Source organism: Elgaria multicarinata, chromosome 1 (assembly GCF_023053635.1).
Source record: "Elgaria multicarinata webbii isolate HBS135686 ecotype San Diego chromosome 1, rElgMul1.1.pri, whole genome shotgun sequence".
Lineage (NCBI taxonomy): Eukaryota > Metazoa > Chordata > Lepidosauria > Squamata > Anguidae > Elgaria > Elgaria multicarinata.
The window spans coordinates 172,727,612-172,751,378 of NC_086171.1; the positions used below are offsets into that span (position 1 = coordinate 172,727,612).

The window sequence follows — 23,767 nt, forward strand, 5'->3', positions numbered from 1 at the left end:
TGGCCCTGTCAATCTGTCACTAGGTGCTACTAGTGTTGGTGATAATCTGTCCAGTTGTGAAGGAGAAATAATGTGTTTGGCTGAAGTGGGGTGGGGGTCTGACAGGGCATTTGTGCAGTTGGAAAATTTGCTTTAACCGCCCCCCCTTGCAACCTTGTGTAGAAAAACTCACAGTCAGAAAAAAAATCTCTTGGAAAAGCTGGATGATCCTCCTTTCTCTATCCCTTTCCATACATTTCCAGCTTTTGAAAGTCATTTTGCACCCTGCAAATCAAGGCCTTCCCCCTCTACTGAGGCTTCTCCAAGCCTACAAAGCAGGGAAAGATCCCATTGAACACATTGCTTACTTCTGAGTAAACAAATGTAGGATCTGACTGTAAGGCTAGTCCTCTTACAGGTGTTCACCTGTTTTTAATGTGATTCTGCTGGAGTGGGGGCATTCTGAAATGCTGAGCCCTACGGGGTCAGGAAAGGGAAGGGGATGATGCTATCCGCTTGGCTATGTCACACCCACTGTGTGGATCGAACATATTGAGGTGCACACAGCAAGAAAATGCAAGTGAAAGTCAGTGGAAATTCTGCTTTTAGGTTACAGCCCTTCATCTGGAAGCACCCAGGAGCAGCTAAACAAACAAACAGGATAAAAGGCTGAACATGTATCCAATTGGCATGGCATTTATTTATTTTACATTTATTCTCTAAATATGAATACTTCCCAGCTTTGTTTCACCGAATTCACTGAATTTGGACATGATTCATAACAGCTCAGATATCGTAACCCTGAAATTTCAACAGTACCATGAAAATGAGGCCTGCTTTTTTCCGGAAAGGTGAATTGCCCTTTGAAACCTGCTGGAAACTTTTCATGTATGGGTCATTCCTCATTCCACTGGCAACTTTGTGACATTGCAAAATGACTCTTTTGGTGTTTCAAGAATTCAAAGGCTACGATGAGAATTTCTTTTGTTAGTTTGATGCTTTGTTAATCAGTTAAGTATGATGGAAAGACATGCATTTTCAGCACAAAATGCTGATTGAACTGTTTTGATGGGTGCACTGAAAAACACACACTGAACATGCTGCATGTCAGTCCTTGAATGGCAATCGCTGCGTTGAAAATGATAGATGATTTAGGTTGGCAACGCACCCTTCGCAATAACCAAACAGCCATTTACCACTGATTGGCCATATCTGATTCTACAGCTCCCCCACCCCTATTGTTGATGTAATATTATGCTTATTTCCATTAAGATTTCAGATAGATGCAGGAGCACTGGTGAATAATTTATTACAATTCCTATCAACATAGGTCATATACATTTTGGTCATCAATTATAACCAATTAGCTCCTTCCCCATTTAATATTATACTAAAAATGATCCAACTACTAAACATTTGAATCCACTGTTATCCACTGAGTAGCTTCACATCGCTTTGAGACTTTTTAGATGACAAATATATGTAGAATCAACGTTTGGAAGAGGACTGCCCTCTGGCCCCCAGATCAGCATCCTACATCCATCCAAACATCAAGTTTTCTGAGCAGAGTCTGTTGCACGTGTGCTTAGGGTCTGTTTGTAAAATGCTCAGATGTTGAGGGTCAACGTGTTGTGGCCCTCTCCCCATGTTGATTCTGCGCATGTTTGTTGTCTGAAAAGGCTTTACATAAATAATGACCAGATTTCTTTACCACTATTTTAACTCTACTTTTTTTCCATAGTGGTCAGGACAGCATGTGTGTAGATATCTCATTTGAACCTCACTACAACACTGTAAGGTAGACACTTTGTGTAAGGACTCCCAGCACGATCTGTGGCTGAGAGAGAATTTGAACCCGGGTCTCTTCAGTATCCAGAGTTCTATTCACTATGACATCAGACTGGCCCTGTATTTATCTACATGGCTAATATTTCTGTCACATTTTAGATACCTGTTGTTGCATAAATTATTTATTATTGGGAGACACCCATAAGTGATGAGTAAAATTTATAATATTTTTAATGGATTATTTCCCCCTTTTCTTTGATGTTTGTGTAAAATGTTCAGTGTAAACATAGCATTTCCATAGTGTCCAAAGCACTTTACATATATTATTTCAGGTATCCTTACACCAACTCTGTAAGGAAGGTCACTAGTATTATTTCCATATGGGAGATGGGGGGCAGTGATAAAAGGGTGTCCAAGGATACCTAATGAGCTCTTACTTGTTTAGCCCATGGTGTGTTATCCTCACAACAACCCCCTGTGAGGTATGTTAGGCTGAGTGTCAGTGACTGGCCCGAAGTCATCCGATGAGCCTCACACCTGAATGGGGACTAGAACCTGAGTCTCCCAAGTCCTAGTCCAACACTCTAGCCACTATACCACACTGGCTCAGCTCTTGGTTGAAGTGTAAACAGAGGGCTTCCTGATTCATAATTCAGTCGCCTAGACAGTAAATTGAAAGACCAATGTTTGCGCAAACAACCAGATGTAACCATTTCCCTTGATTGTTCTGTGTCTCTATTCGTGTACTATCCCTCTCTATGGCTTTATTTTGAACATTACTGTAGCACTAGGGACAGGTTTACTAATCCACAGGAAAATTGTTCCACCTGCTCATTACAACTGGATTGGATTCCCTTTCTTGTTGTTATCATTCACTCACAGTTGGCAATGGGGTTACTTTTATCACGTAATACCTGATATAAATAAGAAGGTTTGCATTTGAGGAAAGACATTTGTCTATGACCAAATCACAAACTAAGCTGAGATGAGACCTAAGTCCAGATTTTCCATTAATGATGTTCCCTTGATTTTTAAAGAATGCTTAGAGAATCAAGTCAAACGTGCATACACGTCTTTCAGGGATGGCAACCCTCAACCTTTATTTCAGGGACAAATATCCTGCTATTTCTTTCACCTTCTAACAAGAATGACACAACTGCACCATTATGCCTGTTTATGAAAATGTCTCTTTTTAATTTTCTGTTACAACTCATCATTGAGATGATATCCAAGGCATTCCAGTAGAGTTTATTTTGGGCTATGGAGTGGGTTGAACATGCTCATGCAACACATCAATCTCTGCAGTCCACATGTGCCATGCCTCTGGCTGTGGTGGTCTTTGACTTGACCCTACAACTGGAATGAATGACAGCAAGATCAGCATTGGGTTGTGCATTCTGCACCCACCATGAGTTGAGTTGTCTCCTTGTATACAGCCTGAGTTTAGGGTGGTCTGCTACACTGCACAACAGAAGTACGGGTAGCAAAAGACTGATAATAACCTTTATCTTTAGAGTCAGGGGGTGAGACAACAAAGAGATGAGTCCCAATGTAGCTTTAGTCATGAGTGAGTATTCTCATCTAACACCCGTTGACCTTGAATGGGGATGAGCATCACGATGCACATCAAATGATACATCCAGCCAATTGAGTGGGGCCCAGATGAGCAATATGAAACAAATGAGGATACATCTGGAAGTGCATTTGCACTGGCTAGGTACATAGAAGCCTGCTTCCATGTGCAGTTCTCTTTTGCTGGACCTCAGACAACTGCCAAAGTCTTCTGTTTACAGGATTTCCATTCACTATAGATTGTATCCAATGTTGGTCCTACATTGAAATGAATAGGACTTAAAGTTAAACTAATATTGGATACAACCCTTATTATTTCATGTTAAGCTGAAATGGAGGCACTTGCCCATCTTCTAAACAGTGGGCAATATCCAATGTGACATGCCGCTGGTACAAACTATGTTGCACTAATGTAAGCAACCTCTAAAACAATGACAATAGTGTTGCTGGCATGGTGAATTTGTCATGCCAGCAAATGCTGTTGACACTGCAATAGAGGTTGCTTACTCTAACATAACATAATTTACATTAGCAGTAGCGCCACACTGGATGCTGCCCTGTATAAGTTTCAGTTTGAGTATCCCATGCTGCTCTGATTCCAGGGTGTGATAGCTGGTGGCCAATGCAGCTCAAGTGCCTTGCAGACATCTCAAGTTACTGCAAACTACTAGTGAGGACAAATCTTGAGCATTCCTTCCTTTAATTCTTAGTAGCAATACCTGTTAGGCAACAAGGTCTGTCATTAGGGGTGGGGCTTTTGAAAGGAGAGAGACATGTTGAGAAAGGGAAAACTAACCATAGTCAGAGTAGAGTAGAACTGATTAGAAAGTCATGGGATCAATGGAGATTGCTAAGTTAACTGGGTTATTTGGAGAGATGGAACTGTGGAAAAAATATAGAGAGAGAATGTCTGAAATGGTGGGAGCCAACGCTATGTTAAAGGAAGTCTAAGAATTGGTAGAATAGGGGATGGTTTCTTGCATTATGATGAATTTGCATCTTAATGTATATAAAATAGGGTTTAAAAGTCTGTGTTTGATCTTTCTCCCCCCTCTCATTAATGTTAGTAATTGATAGGTATTTTGTAATGCTCATTTTGTACTTTTGTAATTTCATGAAATCATCATCATTATCAACACTATCAGCAGCAGCAAAATGCATCAGGCTTTGGCTAAATATTGGCTGACTGAAATGAATCATGAGAAACGTAAACCCCTTTCTTGTTGTAACATATTTTTTGTTTATATGGTACTGGACATCCAACATTACATTTCAAAATGGTCTACCAGGTATATATCTATATCTATATGCTTGTGTCCAAGGCATCCCCACATCTTCTTCAACTGAAGCCCACCCCCAGAGGGCGAGATCCAAAGTTAGACATTTTCCTGTTCCTACTTACAGTTGTTTTTTCCAAGCAGTGCAGCAGGTGGTGATGCTGACTCTCTATTATCGAAGTGGCTTTGCTGATATTGTGCTCATCTTGCATAGACCCCTAAAAGACAGAAAAGGCATTTTGAGACCATTGGCACAGATAGAAAGTCAACCATGTTCTTGATTTGAAAAAGCAACATGGAAAAGGTGAGTAAGACAAAGATCTGAGAAGTGATCCCACGGTGGTTAAATCATAGTGGGATAAGAAGCCCCAATCCTTTCAGCCAATGCCAAGACATGTAGTGGATGAAAAAAGAAAAGAAAAAAAGGACAGCACCAAAAAGTTCTGTTTATGAAAGAGTGATGATGGTCAACAAATTTATTTCCTTGCTGCTACAATAAGTAGACTAAGATCTCCTTGCCTCTGAAGAATGTGATATGCTAAAACACATTAAACATGTCTAACAAATCCTTTGAGCATCATTTTGAGGCTTTGCCTCTGCTTTTTGGGCTTCCAAGGCACACCAGGTAGCTGCATTACATGACCCCAAAGGTACAAGCCTAGATCCCTTGCAATGTCGTAGGGAAGGCTGGGGTGCAGCTCTCAAATCACATGCACCCTAAAAATATCACCACCCCAAACTACGTAAACTCAAGTTGCTTGTGCAATTAGGCCAGCTTTGCCTCCACTTTCTTGTGATGCACCTATTACAATCTGTAAATGAAGCACAATGTAAAAGTTCATTCAGGTTGCATGATCTTTGATGGGGTGGGAGAGGAAATGGGAAGGGGTCAATTCAGACAAATGTAAGGGGGAAATAATTGTACTCGCCGTTATTTTCCTACAAAAGAATGCTATAATCTATGGACAGCAGTCCTCATTCACCACACACCTCCATTCTGCTAACAAGCTAGCCTTTCTATGCTGCTTGTTAGTGCGTGATCTGAGATGTGGACAAAAGGTGTGTTGGAGAGATACACAGATAACAAGTAGCTTCATCTGTTCAGGACAGCTAGAATCCCAGCCCACGCTAGAGGTGAAGGGCTGCAGTTTTAAGTGGATAGATACATCGCTTATGAATAAGTTGGCACTTATGCAGAGCAAATATTTTTTCACAAGATGTTTCACACCTCCATCTGTGTGAGGGATTGCTATTCATTCCTGTCCAAAGGGAAACAAAGGGCCTTTTCCACAGAATCTTTTTATACATTTATGGTTATTGCTCCATCATTGTGGAGGATCAACATATATTTTGTTAGCCAGCTGGTGTGTTTGTTGAAAGGAAGCCACATTTCTCCAACACTCTACAGCAACGTTATGTCACTGGCATTCTGTTACAGTTTGGAGGGCTTTGTCCAAATGACCACTCCAAAGATATTTTGTTACTTCCCTCCATTTATTTTTATTTTTGATCATGCTTGCATGGTTTGGCCTGAGATTCTATAAAAGTCCATCTAAGGGCAGGGCCCACAACACCATGGCAATAGATCTGCATTGCCTGAATTAATTCTCAGCTCAGTCCCTGGAATCTCTAGTTTTTATTTCTTTATTTGCCCATGCCATCTTTCAAAAGATAATCTTTCCCCACAACAGTTCAGAATGGATAAGAATAATTTCAAAATAATACCCAATATCTAAAATATATAAAAAGATTAAAAGTTGAGCATAAAAACAAATTAGACTAGCAAACCAACTTAAAACTGACAGTATCACAATTAAAATAATAAATAAAATAACAGCAAAGAGCAGTATTAATTTAAAATAGAGCTGATCTTCCTTGCTCAAAAGAGCAGATTGAAATAAAAAAGGCTTTAGAGCTCACCTAAAAGAAAATAGGGAGGGAGCAAAAGGTACCCCCCAAAGGAGGGAATTTGAGAGATGTGGGCCCACCAACAAAAAGACCTTATTTATTTATTTTATTTACTTACAATATTTATATACTGCTCCCCATTGAAAATTTCGGAGCAGTGTACAAGATAAAATAAAAACAGAATAAAACACTTTAAAATAGATTTTAAAAGATGCAAAATATACAGTAAACCATGGCTAGTCATTAAGAAAAGGCTTCCTGGAATAATGACATTTTCAGGACCTTGTTTCTTGTACCTGCCAATATCATTGACCCTATGGTGGTGGTGGGGGGCTATGAGCAGAGCCTCCCTGGTTGATCTTAATGCCTGGGAAGGTTTATATGGGTGCAGGCAGTCCTTCAAGTAACCTGGTCCAAAATTGTTTAGGGCTTTAAAGGTAAATGCCAGAACTTTAAATCTGGCTTGGAAATGAGTAGGCAACCAGTGCAACTGATACAGAATCGGTGTAATATGTTCCAGATGGTTAGCCTCCAAAAAGCATCAGGACAGTTTCATTCTGAACTAGATGAACCTTCTTAATCAACTTTAAAAGCAGCCTCACAGAGAGCACATTACATTAGTCTAGTCTGGATGTAATCAGAGCAGGAGTAACTGAGTCAAGATCTACCCCTCTTTTGGTAAAAGCTGCTCTTAGTCACTATCACCACCTGTGCTTCCATAGGTAGCCCTGAGTCAAAAGGATCCCCAAGGTGCAAACTTGGTCTGTCAGAGGGAGTGCAATTCTGTCCAGAACTAATTGAACACTTCCATCCAGATCAATTGACTTCTCCACCCACTGTGCCTCCATTTTGGTGAGGCTGTGAATTCATTCTGGGTTTCAGTCAAAACCATCCAGAACTGTAAAGGAGCTATCCAAGGTGCCATTTTTGGGGGATATGGTCCAGCACCTTGGATAGCTTCTTTAGCCTAAACGTCTGGATGACTTTCCCTAAATTAAAGGCTTTCAGGCAGCATGACTGGGGGAATTCTTTGCCTATGACCTTGGAAAGTTGCTTCCACAGGAGACAATACCTGGCTAAGTCTCTCTCAGTATAAGGCAGGTCCATATGCTTCTATGCCAGCCTTTTACAGCCCAATGCTCTCCAGATGTTTTGACTACAACTCTCATCCGCCTCAGCCAGTGTGGCCAATGGTCAAGGATAATGAGAATTGTAGTCCAAAACATCTGGAGGGTCACCAGATTGAGGAAACTGTCCCATGCCTTCCTTCAGAAAACAATTGTGAAGTCAGTTCAATTTACCTCTTGTGGCGCAATCATAGGTCTTTGGGCTTTTCTACATGAAGCATTTATCTTGTGCTCATCCTTCCTGACTCACAATTGTTTATGGGTTCCTTAGATGTCATTATAATCCTCCAGTTTCTTTGCTGTGTCTAACCAGCACTTTCCACAAGCTTTTTTAGAGTAGGGAAAATGTGGCATTTAATTGTGGAAGAGAAAGAACGTGCAATTTCTTTTTGTGTTTTAGTGTTATTCTGCCATACCACAGTGCCACCTAGAGGTTACATAGTGGAAAAACAGGAAAGAAAACACTCCTCATGTAGCGCTGTGACAAAACTGAAAGTAGGTACAGAGGATTAACAGCCAATTAGCAGCCTCATGTAGAAAAGCTCTTTGTCGCATCAGCCAAAGTAACACACTGTTCAATGCATGGCTGTGTTTACAGTCCTGTGGCTCTGCTGAAATATCCCTTCACCAGTATTTCACTAGTTCACTATTGCCTAGCACTTGGTGACGAAGTTAGGAAATAGAATTGGACCATTGGGTCATCTAGCTCATTGTCCTAAACATTGATTGGCAGCAGCTCTCTGGGGTTTGACAGTATTTGGGTCATAATACTTTCCTTGCCTCACTTCTTTCATAGAATCATAGAATAGCAGAGTTGGAAGGGGCCTACAAGGCCATCGAACCCCCTGCTCAATGCAGGAATCCACCCTGAAGCATCCCTGACAGATGGTTGTCCAGCTGCCTCTTGAAGGCCTCTAGTGTGGGAAAGCCCACAACCTCACCAGGCAACTGATTCCATTGTCGTACTGCTCTAACAGTCAGGAAGTTTTTCCTGATGTCCAGCTGGAATCTGGCTTCCTTTAACTTGAGCCCGTTATTCCATGTCCTGCACTCTGGGAGGATCAAGAAGAGATCCTGGCCCTCCTCCATGTGACAACCTTTGAAGTATTTGAAGAGTGCTATCATGTCTCCCCTCAATCTTCTCTTCTCCAGGCTAAACATGCCCAGTTCTTTCAGTCTCTCTTCATAGGGCTTTGTTTCCAGACCCCTGATCATCCTGGATGCCCTCCTCTGAACACGCTCCAGCTTGTCTGCATCCTTCTTGAATTGTGGAGCCCAGAACTGGACGCAATACTCTAGATGAGGCCTAACCAGGGCCGAATAGAGAGGAACCAGTACCTCACATGATTTGGAAGCTATACTTCTATTAATGCAGCCCAAAATAGCATTTGCCTTTCTTGCAGCCATATCGCACTGTTGGCTCATATTCAGCTTGTGAACTACAACAATTCCAATATCCTTCACGTTTGTAGTATTGCTGAGCCAAGTATCCCCCATCTTGTAACTGTGCCTTTGGTTTCTATTTCCTAAATGTAGAACTTGGCATTTATCCCTATTAAATTTCATTCTGTTGTTTTCAGCCCAGCACTCCAGCCTATCAAGATCACTTTGAAGTTTGTTTCTGTCTTCCAGGGTATTAGCTATCCCACCCAATTTTGTGTCATCTGCAAATTTGATAAGCATTCCCTGCACCTCCTCGTCCAAATCATTAATAAAAATGTTGAAGAGCACTGGGCCCAGGACTGATCCCGGTGGTACCCCACTCGTTGTCTCTCCCCAGTTTGAGAAGGTTCCATTGATAAGTACTCTTTGAGTCCGATTCTGTAGCCAACTTTGAATCCACCTAATAGTTGTTCCATCTAGCCCACTTTTAGCTAGTTTGTTAATCAGAATATCATGGGGCACTTTGTCAAAAGCTTTGCTGAAGTCAAGATATATGACATCCACAGCATTCCCACAGTCCACAAGGGAGGTTACCCAATCAAAAATGAGATCAAATTAGTCTGACAGGACTTGTTCCTGACAAATCCATGTTGGCTTCTAGTGATCACCGCATTGATTTCAAGGTGTTTACAGATTGACTTCTTTATAATCTGCTCCAGAATTTTCCCAGATTCCTCCTTTTTGCCCTTTTTGAAGATAGGGACAACGTTAGCCCTCCTCCAGTCATCTGGCACCTCACCCGTCTTCCATGATTTTGCAAAGATAATAGACAAAGGTTCCGAGAGTTCTTCCACTAGCTCCTTCATTACTCTAGGATGCAGTTCATCGGGCCCTGGAGATTTGAACTCATTCAAGGAAATTAGGTGTACTTTGACCATTTGTTTATCAATCTCAAATTGCAATCCTGCCCCCTCAACTTCTGCTTCACTTTCTCCAGGGGGGGATCATAGACCCGCTTTCTCCATGTCTGCTTTGGCCTTCTCCTTAGGAACCTCTTAAAAGCATCAAGGAACAAAGCATTGGATCAGGCTATAAAATGTGGAATTATGGGGAATGTAAAAACCAACGGTCTGAATAGAAGTCTCAACTTCCTAAAAACCGCCTATAACTTTAACAAAAACAGTAACATTGCTCCTTTATCTGTCTTGGTTTATTATATTTTGACATCTTCAGACATTGCACTTGAAACTTGAAGAAGTAGACATTTTCACCAGCTTGATTAAGTGCAATAAAATGCGCCAGCTTATCTACTGTGGGTGACCCATTTCTTGGAATACGGCAATAATGCTGCTTTAATTAGGACATCACCTATTTAAAAAATGCCCATTATGTCTGGCTGATATGCTTTTGTGTGTATTACAGAGGCCCAGATTTTGTGAATGGACTGAGCTCATCTTTGTTCTTTTAGTTCGAGGGCCAGGTTTTGCTCAAATTGAGAGAGAAAGCAGCTAACGAGAAGCAGATTGTCAGGTCTTTTTGATACACTGAAAACATGATTCTTTAGTTCCCCCTTTTCTGCGGTTGTCACTTTAGAAACTACACTGCTAAGAATTGTGTGTGTGTGTGTGGTTAATTTAAACTCCCTGACCCTGAACTCCACCTCAATTTCACAGCATGCCTTCTGTGATCACTGCCATCAATTTTATTTATGTTCAGTGGCTGAGATTTTCAAACCCTGTTAGATACATTCAAATGGCAATTATGTGTTCAAAAGAGTGCCTTCAACTCTGGTTGATGTTTGGCAATGAGATGTCTTAGGGAATCCCTTCCCAGTGCTGTCTACAGATTCATTACAAAATGCAATTGTGATTATCATCATTACGGTTATTGTAGTATCTCCATATATCGCTTTTATTATGCTTGCAGGTTTTGGAGTAGATTGTTCAGCAACTGCAGAATGTTTTTCTCTGTTATAACTTATATAGCACTTACAATGTGCTCTAAGCTGGTCAGTCTTCAACTACGTGCATTTCCCTGTGGAATAGGTCACTATTGATTTCCAGAAACTAATTCTATGAGGCCAACTAATGGGTAGAGCCTTCATGCTGAAGTCTGCTCTTTCGCTTGGCTCACACAGTGAATTTGTTCACAAATGACAGTGTAACCAAAGGTCTAGGAACAGAGAAGTGTTGTGATTCCAAGCCCTCCCACTGAGATGTGAGACTATAAAGAGGTCTGCTGTGCAATCACACCTGGAGGGAGTGTGAATGCTAGGACCTACCCTCTAAACTTAATTTGCCTAAAAAAGCAAGGCAGTTACCTATTAACTAAATGGACAGTTTCCTGCCATGCCTGACAGGCTTTTAACAGGCCCCAGCTTCAGGGACAGTCTTTAAGCTGTAACCTCTGGTGAGTGGCTAGCCTAGAGGACCGCCTCCCACCTCCTCTCAACTTCACCTGCTTGACTCTGCATGGACCCTGGGATTGGTCACTTCTGATGCTACCTCCCCCTCCAACAAAGCCTGAGTTCCCAGGGAGGAGGAGGAGGATAATCTCTAAGCCTGGACTTCCTCCTTGACTCCTGGAGAGTCTTGGAGACTTTCCTCCTCCACATCTTGTCTTGGCTGGTCTACTACTTCTTCAGGCTCCAGGTCTGATTTGGGATCCAGAGCAGGGGGACTGGGCCTGATACTGACAGAAGAGTGGTTCTGGCTTCAGGGACCGTGGTGAAGGCTAGCAAACTGGAGTGGCTGACTCTATTGCCTGGCTGGGCTTTTAATGCTGCCTCATCATATTTCCAAGTGTTACTTGTCACATTACAAAATCCCAGCATGGAAGTCTCTTTCATGTAGAAAGCTGCATGCTTATGTGGGGTTGGATCCAGATTTACTCTGCATCAACTGAGGACTTCCCTGATTTCTCCTTCTCACGGTAGCCCATCCAACCCTCAGAAAATGCTGTACCCTGCTGAATGGGGTGAGGTGTGATGTGTTCTTAGGAGGGGGATCCTCAAAAAGCAGGAGTCAAGTAAAACTTTATTATTGCTAAGAACTAACTTGTTCTAACCCTATAAGAACTCTGTCTCTGATGAGGTAAATGTTCCCCAATGAAATCCCAGTATTTGTGCTAACCTACTGATACCCATAGTATTTAAGCCTACTTTCCCAATTCAGTTTTCTTTGGAGAAACCTCTGGGGACATTTTATACCCCCAAACTTTGCTTGGTTTGGGAGATGTAAAGACACCCCAATTCCAGATATGTTATGCCCCATGTCATTTCCCCTTCAGAAAGAAAATAGTATGTGGTAACAGGTTGAAATTTGGAGACATTATACAGCTCACAAAAGACAATAGTGTCTGGCTGGGATTCATTTAATTCCAATAACTGGAAAGTGGTAAATCATCAGTCTGGAAATGCTTGAGTGAAAAGAAAAATCTTTTAAAAACGTCAAAAACAAACTAATGCAGGTGCATGCCTGATTCAATTGGAATGACATCCCATTGGGTGGCAGCAACGACACTAAAGGCCCTGCTCCTGGTGGTCTCCAAGAAGATCTCCAACTCATGTGGGACCACCAGGCAGGAACACCTCTTCAGAAGACTCCGGAGTTCAGGCAGGATGATAACAAAGAAGGTGTGTCTTAAGGAAATCTGGTCTCAAGTTGTTCAGGTCTTTGTAGTCTAGTTTGTTGTTTATTCGTTCAGTCGTTTCCGACTCTTCGTGATTTCATGGACCAGCCCACGCCAGAGCTTTCTGTCAGCTGTCGCCACCCCCAGCTTCCCCAAGGTCAAGTCTGTCACCTCCAGAATATCATCCATCCATCTTGCCCTTGGTTGGCCCCTCTTCCTTTTGCCTTCCACTTTCCCTAGCATCAGCCTCTTCTCCAGGGTATCCTGTCTTCTCATTATGTGGCCAAAGTACTTCAGTTTTGCCATTAATACCATTCCCTCAAGTGAGCAGTCTGGCTAGACCTTAAACTTGGCCCAGAACTTAATAGGCAAATAGTGCAGAGCCTTCAGCAGAGGAGTTCCATGTTGATATGGTGTGGCATTTGACAGCAGCTGGGCAGCCACATTCAGCACTAGCTGCAGCTTCCAGACCAGCCAGAAGGGCAGGTATACACAAACCACATTGTTTGATGTTACCAATGCCTGCACCACCACAGCTAAACTATCTAGGAGTCATTGTAGCTGGCACACCAGATGAAGCTGGGAAAAGGTATTTTGAGCCACCAAGGTAACTTGAATCTCCACCAACAATGATGGACCTAGGAGTATCTCTGTACTATGACCCTGCTCCTTTAGGGGGAGGGTCTAGAACAGGTAACAAGTCTATTTCCCAGACATGGAAACAATCACTCATGGGGACAGAGTCTCTGTCTTATGAGGACTCAAGCTCAATTTACTGGCCCTCATTCAGACCATAACTGAGTCCATGCACTGGATTTTATAGCTTTATTGTGGTTTGGTTGTGTTGTGTATTATTATTATTATTATTATTATTATTATTATTATTATTATTATTATTTTGTTATTGTTATTATTAAAATTTAATGATGAAGTAAAACTTGGTTGATTCAGAAATATACACAGGTTGTTTTATAGCAATGCCATCAGAACTGAACTCCTTTTTAGAAGGAAGAGTTCTGATTAAGATCCAACAATCTACTCTGTAACTTGTAATTAAGGAAATAATTGATTTACTGTAAAGATGAGTCATGCAATGCTTTCAGCCTCAATATTTCTGAACTTAAAACAACAACAACACAGCTAGTGTCAACCAACTCAAATCAGTTCTTTTAGTGATAAATGGAAGCAGGCAGCCTAAGCACTAGTATTACACAAGTGCTCATAGAAGCGTGGCTGTGAATTTCAAGAGTGCATTTGAGCAGAGGATGTGTCTCAGGTTACTATAGGCTTGTAAAATCTGCCTATTCATTAGCAGAATAATCTTCCTTTGCTTGAAACAAAAAACCCTGGGGAGTATTTAGAGGTTGAACCAGGCTACCGAGATAGTCCAACCCCCCCCAAAAAAAATCCTCATCCACTGTTCTGTTCATTCCAAAGAAATAGCCCAAAGAATTTTGTGATGGCCCCAAACACTCAACTTCTTCTTGTGCTCTACATCCAGTTCCATGTCCTACATTTCAGGATGGAGACAGATTTGAAAGGGGGTGGGGGAAGAAGATGAGATGTTGCCTCCCTTCTCCATCACACACTCCATCACTACCTTCGCTTCTCAGCCAGTGTTTTTATTCCTCAGTTACTTCCTCTTTTCAAAGAGGAAGTACAGAACGAGCACTAGGCCCATTGAGTCCGCTCTTCTAATGGCGCTGCTTCTCCTGCACACAGCAGGAGAGGGCAGCAATTCCGAGTTTAAAAAAACATCAGACTTAATGAGGTGTTTTTTGTTGCACAAGGAAGGCCAGAGGGGGCGGAAGGCGTGCAGGAGGCAGACGATGTCATGTGAGGGACCTGAGCAAGCTCTGTGAGTGCCTAGTAATGAGCGTGCAATAAAATGCTTTTGGGATTGAGCTCTCACAGTCTTTACACTCTAATATAGGGTTAAACAAAATGTTGCAGGTGTATCCTGGATGCAGTACATAAAAGGAGTGCTTTTGTTCAGGCAGCCTGTTTAGCCAAGAACCTTTTGGGGGCTCAAAGAGAGCAGGGAGATGTTTCAGGAGGGAAAGAAGGGGTACACCCATCCCCTACGCAGTTTAAGTCCTCTGGTGTGCTGGCAAACACATGCATAGAGCCTCGGTTAGATTATTTACTTTTCCAGATTTCCAAATCTCTACATATTTAGAGTCTCCAGAGTATGTCAAAATAACGATCATATTTTTGTGTGACCCCATTTTACTTGCTTCCAAACTGTTAGGCCCTCAAGCCCCTATCAGGATAATATTCAGATATAACCCTCTAACCTCGATCTGCAGATATGATTCATTTAGTATGTTTTTATGCTGCCCCATTGTTGAAGCTCTCTGGTCAGTTTACAAAAATTAAAGATATCAGCAGAAGATTAAAACATCACCTGCTGAATTCTGCAGAACAAGCTGCTGTTAAAGGCACAGGAGCAGTTCTGGGCACTGATAACTGCTCTGTTGGCAACAGGGGCAGACCAAGATATTTTGTTGCCTGAGGTGAAGGACAAGATGGCACGTTCCATATACAAATGATAACTGGAATGGCAGTTGATTCTTCCTTCAACATTGCTGATGGGGCAGCAGGAAAATTTAGGAAGAACACAGTAGGCTGCATGGCACATAGGTCTTATCTCCAACATCCTGCTGCTACTTCCCATCTGCCACCTGAGGCAACTGCTTCACTCTGCATAATGATAGGGCCTGTCCTGATTGGCAATCTTAATTCATATGGATTTTATACCAGTTTAACTGCTATGGTTTCTCCCAAAGAATTCTGAGAGTGACAAATTCTCTCTTCTCCACCTTTTGTTGAGGGTGCTGGGAATTCTGTGATACAGATCCCTGGCCCTCCTCTCAGGCTTACAGTTCCCAGTTTGTCTAGTGAGTAGGGAGATAGAATGACTGTTAAACTAGTTTAAGTCTGGGCATTGTAGATTGTATGATTTTGTGAATTCTGGACAAAAGGCCAAACAACAATTTCCACTGGAGGGGGCTCTAGCACAGTTAAAATTTACTAGTGAACATTAGGATGTATGAGAATTTCATTTCAGTCTGCATATCATCTGAACTTGCCCCATCGGCAACCCTGAATGTGAATGGGAGTACATTTATTTCAATAAATGTTTGTAAGTTCCTAAAATTGCAATCACAATTGTAAAATGCGTTTTGTTAAATGAACACTTCGACCCTGTTCAGACAACATGCTAAGCCACGGTGGTTAAGCATTTTGAGCTAAACATTTTGGCTTAGCATGTCATGTGAACCATTCCTAACTGTGGTGGCTATATAACCATGGTTTAAACATGCTCACTAACCATTTGCTGCAAAAGGGTTAGCAGCCTAACATTGGCTCTTTGAAATGCACAATACCTCCCAAAATATGCATTTTCATGCTTTAGTGAATGGGGGAAAGTGCATACTTTTGAAAAATATGCACAGAAAAATGGAAATCAAAACAGAAGTCAGCCGAATAGAACTTCAAAGTGAAGTTCAGAGAATTTTCGTGAGTTTAAACATCCCTAGTTCTCCAATATCTAAGTGAATGTTACAAAGCGGAGTGTGATGTTTCACTGTTTTATGCTATTTATCTGTGATGTAAATTCTGTTTGGACTTCGTATGACAAGGCTAGTAAGTGTTTAATTCTGTTGGGAGGGGGAGTAAGTGAATGGAATGCTGGAATGAATGCTGATTGGCTGTTGGATTCCAGTGTATGAAGGGGAATAACAGTTGAAATCAGTTAGTAGCTGGTATTTAGTAGCTGGAAGTTGAGAATGAGAGAGAGTCAGGGTTAGTTTGCTGTAGAGGATAAATTAGTGCAGGGTCTGGTTTTATTGTTTTGGGAAATAAAGGAGCAGGAGGAGTGAGATTAGTTAGGCAAGAATACAAGACATCGTTATTGTAACAACTAAGTACTGAAACAAATTATAAGCTTGTTAAACTATGTGAGCTTACTTAAATAAAATAAATAAAAGTTATTTTGTTTCACCCTGGATTGGATTCTTTAAGTACCTGAGGTACTGTTAGCGGTAAAGTAGAAGGTGAGTAAAAGGTGCACAAAGGACCAAGCTGGTTGCTGTGGGACCAAAAAGGGGTCAGAGAATCACAGAACCAGTGGGAGAGTAAAAGGTGATGTCCAGAGGTGGTCACAGAAAGGAAAAATAATCCACAGAGTGGGCAGCCATATACCAACTGAATTCATGGCTGGGATCCTTTAAAGAGAAAGGTAAAAAGGAGTCTTCAAGGTGAGTGGGTCGGGACAGGGAGTACAAGTATAAAATGAGGAATAAAAAGAATGTGTCCCTTATTTCAACATAAATGACAGAAGCAAAATGGAGGACTAGAGAATCATAGGCCTTAGCTAGATGGGGCAAAATCCCGGGTGATCCCTGGGATTGTCCCTGTGTGACCACGTGACACACAGGGGATCCCGGGATCAGGGAGGTATGATCCCTCCCTTGCCCCGGGATCCTGCCCTACCCTTTGAGCATGTTTTTTCCGTGGTCCCGGGCTGAGCCCAAGACTGCGGAATGTGTGGCCATGTGCTGTGGTTTGTCATGGTTCCTAGCGAGGAGCCAGGACCTACACACAGTGCACAGAGCTCCTCAGGAGCACTGCGCCCATCAGGGGTGGTGGTGGGGAGCGGGGAATATATATATATATATATATATATATATATATATATATATACACATTTTGTGCACGATCACTCATGCACATCTTCCCCTTTAAGAAAAAACACACAAAATGGAGGGTGCGACGCCTCTCCCTCTGAGGTTGTCACGCACCGCATGTGAACAGAGGGGGAGATCTTGCGATAAAAATATCACAAGATCTTCACTAGGGATGTGCTCCGCTCCGATTAGGAGCGTAGAAGCAGTAGCGGATTGGCCTGCTCCGCCTTACCCAGAGGCGGAGTAGGAGCGGACCGTGGACCCCCTAGAAGCAAGGCGAAGAGAAGCGACCATTTTTCGGAGCTCCGAGTTCAGGCGGAGCGCTCCGGTCGCCATCTTGAAAACATTTCGCCATAGGATTGCATTGCGGCAAATAATCGCGCATAACTACGTTGTTTTTGAAGCTATCGCTCTGGAAATTCTTGTGCTCAGAGAGTCGTGGATGGGGGTCATTTTGAGACCACTCTCACCTCTCTGCGTTGTCCGTGTCGCGTGCTATATTTTTTTGAAAATCGGGTCAACCGCGCGGCTCAAACTGCGTTTCGGCTTTTCACCCATAGGATTGCATTGAGGGAAAGAATCGGGGATAACTGGGGGGGGTTTAAGCTATCGTTCTGAAAATTCTTGTGCACAGAGAGTCGTGGATGGGGGTCATTTTGAGACTACTCTCAACTTTCTGCGTGCTGTGGTTCACGTGCAATGTTTTTGTGAAAATCGGGTCAACCGCACGGCTCAAACTGCGTTTTCGGCTTTTCGCCCATAGGATTGCATTGAGGGAAAGAATCGGGGATAACTGGGGGGGGGGTTTTTAAGCTATCATTCTGAAAATTCTTGTGCACAGAGAGTCGTGGATGGGGGTCATTTTGAGACCACTCTCAACTTTCTGCATCGTACGGGTCGCGGGCTAGAAGTTTTTAAAAAATCGGCGGGAAAAATACCTTTTTCAAAGGGCTGAGGGGCAGAGTCAGCTCCCGGTCATGATGATCCCAAAGTTGGAGGAGGGCATAGGCAAAACAGGTAACTTGGGATTCTGGGAAACTTCTCTTTCTTCATCTGAACGGGCTTTTCCCCGTGTTTTTTAACACAGTAGCCCCACCAAATGCACAAACACAACCTGAAATCATATACTAAGCCAAGAATAAGAGATAGAAACACAGCACTGCTCCCCACCCTAACCTTGGTGAACAACTGAATCGATGTGGTGCAAGGGGATGAGCTCCCCTAGGGCATCTCATCGTGGACGTGCCCCCACTCTCTCCTGCACTGGAAGGCCATAGAGCCTTCCAAAGAGAGTAAAACGGTGGAGCAATGCCTATCATGAGTTGAAGTGAATGGTCACTTTTCAGTGGTGGAGCAATGCCTGTTCTGAGTCGAAGTGAGCGTTTTACTTCTTCTCGGAGCTGTTGGTGGCTGTAAGTGTCTTGAACTGGCAGCTACTTCCCCCTCCCCCGGGCACGTCCCCCTATTGCTGGTAAAAGACAGATATAGCCTTTTTAAAAAAATTCTTCTTGCTGTTTATTCAGCAACACTGCTGCTTTTAATTCCACCCCTCCTTTGTTTATTGATTGATTTATTCCATTTTATATGCATTACTGGCTTATCCTTGGCTCACTTCCTTATGCCCCCAGAAATGCCAGCTGCATGCCTGCCTGCCTTCCCTCCCTCCTCCCCTGCCCACCTCGCAGGGATGTTGTGTGTGGGGTGCCCGATTTTCAAAAATTCGCCAAAAATCAGGGGATGATGGGATTGCTTTGAAACTTGGCGTGTGTGTGTATATCCCCATGAGGTGTCATGGTGCCAAACATGAGGTTTCTAACTTGAACAGAAAAAAAGTTGTATAATTTTTTAGCTTTCAATGCAAGCCTATGGGGGGGGGAAACGGAGCTCCGGATCCGGAGCTCCGGGCGGAGCGGAGCGGAAGTGGGTGGAGCGGGGGCGGGGCGGAGCGGCCCGATCCGAAAAATGGCGGATCTGCAAGTGAAGCGGAGCGGGGGGTCCGTGCACACCCCTAATCTTCACCCCTCCATCCCGCTAGACCAGGTAGGTCTAGCTAAGGCCATAGAGACAGTGCATTCCTAAGAATGTTTAAACAGAAGTACAGAAATGGAAGATTTTATAACCTGGAACACCCCCCCCCCTTTTGCTGGCTAAAATTCTATGAACAGTAAAAAGCAATTACACAATAGAATCCTCATATGAAAACACTCAAAATTCTTATATTTGTGGCCTAAGTTTCTTCTAGGGTGACCATATGAAAAGGAGGACAGGGCTCCTGTATCTTTAACAGTTGCATAGAAAAGGGAATTTCAGCAGGTGTCATTTGAATATATGGAGAACCTGGTGGAATTCCCTCTTCATCACCACAGTTAAAGCTGCAGGAGCTGTACTAGAGTGGCCAGATTTAAAAGAGGGCAGGGCACCTGCAGCTTTAACTGTTGTGATGAAGAGGAAATTTCACCAGGTTCTTCATATGTACAAATGACACCTGCTGAAAATCCCTTTTCAATACAACTGTTAAAGATACAGGAGCCCTGTCCTCCTTTTCATATGGTCACCCTATTTCTTCAACATCTTGCCCCTTGAACGTATACCAAATTATTGATTTCCCCATTTTCCCCCAAACACCATCTCTTAGTGTTATCTATCCTTACAGTAGTTTTGAGCTACATCTCAAGTAGTGCAGCGGAAACTGATTGCTAGCTTTTAGATCCAGCCCAAAATGTTGGCATTTGAACTGGGTGAACTTGAATCTCTACTGTTAGTTTCATTGGGGGAGTGTGGGTGTTGAGAACAAACACAATCTCTTTCAGCCTCAGTTCAGCTCCAGGAAATTGAGAACTGTAATAACATACAATTGTGGTTATTGTGCACAGGAATAGAAACAGATAAGGATTGTAGAGCATTCTCTATCCCTGAAGTGCTATAAAAGTTACCAGATTCATGATTGATCTATTTGCTTATTACGTTCTCAGCATTGCATTTTATAATTATAATTTCTAATCTTTGCTGTTAGCTGCTTTGGAATACATTAGAAGAGCATCATCATCATCATCATCATGCCAATACCAAAAACAACAGCAATAATAATCAGCTCCCAATGTTAGTCCCTTTTGCAAAACTGCATCAAGAATCCTATTTTCCAATTAATTTTTAAAACATTTTTTGTGACACAGTTTGAAAACTGTTCAACTCTGTATTTATTAGACACTAATATTGTTGGTAAGCTTCTCTTAATGGACAGAATGTAACAACAATGCCATCAAGGGGCAAAGGAAAAGGCTAGAAATAGGATTCAGTAATTTCTACACACCTGTTCCAAGCTAGCACTATGAAGCTTTAAAACACCAAGCAAAGCTGGGCATGATTTAGATTCCTGCAGCATCTTCACTGGGTAGTTAAATCATAGAATCTTATTAACTCTTCTAAGCTGGCACTTGGAGCCTGAGCCAAGTCACGACAATTCTGTGCCGTGTTCAAAGGGTTCATTGTGTTTTGTTAGCAATCTTTATTTCTAGGATTTGTTTAAAAAAGTAAATGCAACATTTAATTCTGGCACATGCGTTTAAGAGGGAATAAGGACATTGACTGAAATAGAATAGAACGCTAGTGCGTACAGAATGAGGATCAGATATGGCCAACTGGTAGGCTGAGCAGACATTGGTTTCTTGTGATGGCTGCCATCGTGAGTGCCAGAATCAGTACCAAAGGCAAAATTGGAAAGTTTGGGCCAGGTCCTGTTGAATGAATTAACAGGTGGGCAGCAGGGGTTCCCTTGGACATCCCACAAGTCAGGCTTAGCCATAATTGGAGGGAGTATCAAATGAGATGCTGTAGTATTAAAAACACAGAAAATTATCTTTCTGGGGTAGTTCAGGAAATGGATTTGCTGCCATGCTAAGGACCTGGGATGCTTCTACTCTCAAACCTTCTACAATATTGAGGCATTGCTTTCCCACTATTAGCAGGAAGTGGTAGTGGTGTAGCTAGATAATTTCAATATTGGGTTTAGAGAGCAATCCTAAATCCCCTAGAGAGAATCTGGGGGCCACAAGATGTTTTAGATTCCTGGATCAGAGGCTGGGACAGCCCTCCAACCTCGAACCCAGGAGTCCAAGCTCCTCCCCTTCCCCCTCATAGCTGGCATGGAGAGAACCACACTGGCTGCCTTTACAAACTCATAAATACAAGCTCAGAAAGAAGGGAAAGGGGGAGGTTCTGTGAGCAGGGACGGGAGGAGACTAGAGTGGCCAGTTTAGGAAGAATTCTCTGGCTGCCTCGGGCTTCTTTCCTCTTCCTCTGCAGAGCCCCAGCTAGATGGGCAAAATCGCCCATCTAGCGAAAATGTAAGGTGAGAGGAGCATGGAGGCAAAGATTGCTTCCTTGTTCCTCCCACCCTGCATAGAGTGATCATCAGCCTCTGAGTTGAGAGGCTGATAGGCATCCGGAGAGGATTGTACCCTTAATAATCTTACCAGCCCCCCTTTTAGATGGTCATAGATATTACTTAAGTTGTAAAGGACACAATTAACTTTCTCCCCTTCCTTGTAAATCAGTCCTGTGCTTTACAACTGCTACTACAAGACTTAGGGGTGGTGTTTCATTTTTCACAACAAGGCATTTGGACCAATTCTTACCAACTCATGAAACAGGGAGGGGAGTCTGACCTTCATCAGATTTCTCATCAGACTCGGTGTCAATGAGAGGTGATTATTTTATTAAGCCTGATCAAGTCCAGAGCAAGTATTAACACATTTTCATGGATTTCATTTCAAATAAATTAGCCTTCAGTCAAGAAGAGATTACTTAACTGAGCTGCAGAAGCCATCTAATGTAGGGTGACCATATGAAAAGGAGGACAGGGCTCCTGTATCTTTAACAGTTGTATTGAAAAGGAAATTTCAGCAGGTGTCATTTGTATATATGGGGAACTTGGTGAAATTTCCTTTTCATCACAACAGTTAAAGTTGCAGGTGCCCTGCCCTCGTTTAAATCTGGTCACTCTTAACTGTTGTAATGAAGAGGGAATTGCACATGGTTCTTCGTATATACAAATGACACCTGCTGAAATTCCCTTTTCTATGCAACTGTTAAAGATACAGGAGCCCTGTCCTCCTTTTCATATGGTCACCCTATCTAATGTTCGTCTCATGTAACTGTACTCCCTAATCCAAAAGACACTCATTCCTGCATGTGGGCCTCATGAACAGAAACGCTTGCAGCGGCAAGCCCAATACCTCTTAGCAAGCATCACAGCCCGGATCTGGAGACACTGAATTGTAGGTTTATTTATTTTGAAATAAAGGGACTAGTGCATCCATTACACTAGCTATGGGGATACCACTGGGAATAGCCTTCCTTTGATGAGTGACCTGAGCCAGTGAAGGCTGGTGGCTCCTATGTTGATGGGGCAGTGAATCCACCCTGGGTTTCAGTCAGAACTCTAAAGGAGCTATCCGAGGTGGTTCTGTACCTTGGATAGCTCCTTTAGATTTCTGACTGGTTCTGACTGAAACGCGGTACAGGTTTGCCACCCCACTGACATCGAGGCCACCAGACTCCGTTGACCTGAGTCATTAAAATACACATGTCTCAACATCATATTACACACCTTCACATCACTGCCAACGGCAGTGACATGTGCAGCAGGTTCAGGCAGCTGCATCAAACCCTTGCTTCTTCAAATCTCTAATCCATGGGCTGTCAAATGCCTTTCAGGCTGAGAGCAAAATTTAATTTCAGGGAAAGACTGGAGGGTCACTTTCCAGTGGTGGGTGGAGCCAAAGTCTCCAGTGGTGGGTGGAGCCAAATACTAAGAATGCCAGCTTATTTTGGCTTAAAGCTCTTACTGCTAGGAACGAAGCCTTAGGAGAGGCATTTCAGCCTTTAGGATGGAGAAAGAACTGTGCTCAAGCCGGGAAATTAGAAAATGATTGGTGGTTGGGGGAAATGTTTGGGATGGGGTGGGAGAATGGGTGGGCCTATTTGGGGGACCTCAGAAGTCCATACTGGGACCTTACAGGAGTTGGAGTTGGACCTATCCTTGCACTAGTGAGGAAAGGCTCTATCATTAGGCTCCCTCTCTCATAATATTAGAACCCAGGGTCATCCCATGAAGCTGATTGGTGGGAGATTCAGGACAGATAAAAGGAAGTACTTCTTCACACAGTGCAACGTTAAACTATGGAATTTGCTACCACAAGATGTAATGACGGCCGCCAAGTTGGATGGCTTTAAAAGGGGCTTGGATAAATTGCTGGAAGAGAAGGCTATCAATGTCTACTAGTCCTGATGCCTATGTGCTACTTCCAGTATCAGAGGCAGTAAGCCTGTATACACCAGTTGCTGGGGAACATGGGCAGGAAGGTGCTATTGCACCCAAATCCTGCTTGTGGGTTTCTGGCTGACAGCTAGT

General features: G+C 42.8%; 1 protein-coding gene across 1 annotated transcript in view; it reads right to left on the reverse strand.

Annotated features, from left to right (window-relative positions):
* Nucleotides 1–23,767, reverse strand: part of KCND3 (potassium voltage-gated channel subfamily D member 3) — a 364,787-nt gene that overhangs the window by 12,395 nt on the left and 328,625 nt on the right. The window contains exon 5 of the mRNA XM_063143105.1: nucleotides 4,742–4,834. Coding sequence (XP_062999175.1) covers nucleotides 4,742–4,834 — 93 coding nt within the window. The remainder of the gene's footprint in view (nucleotides 1–4,741; nucleotides 4,835–23,767) is intronic.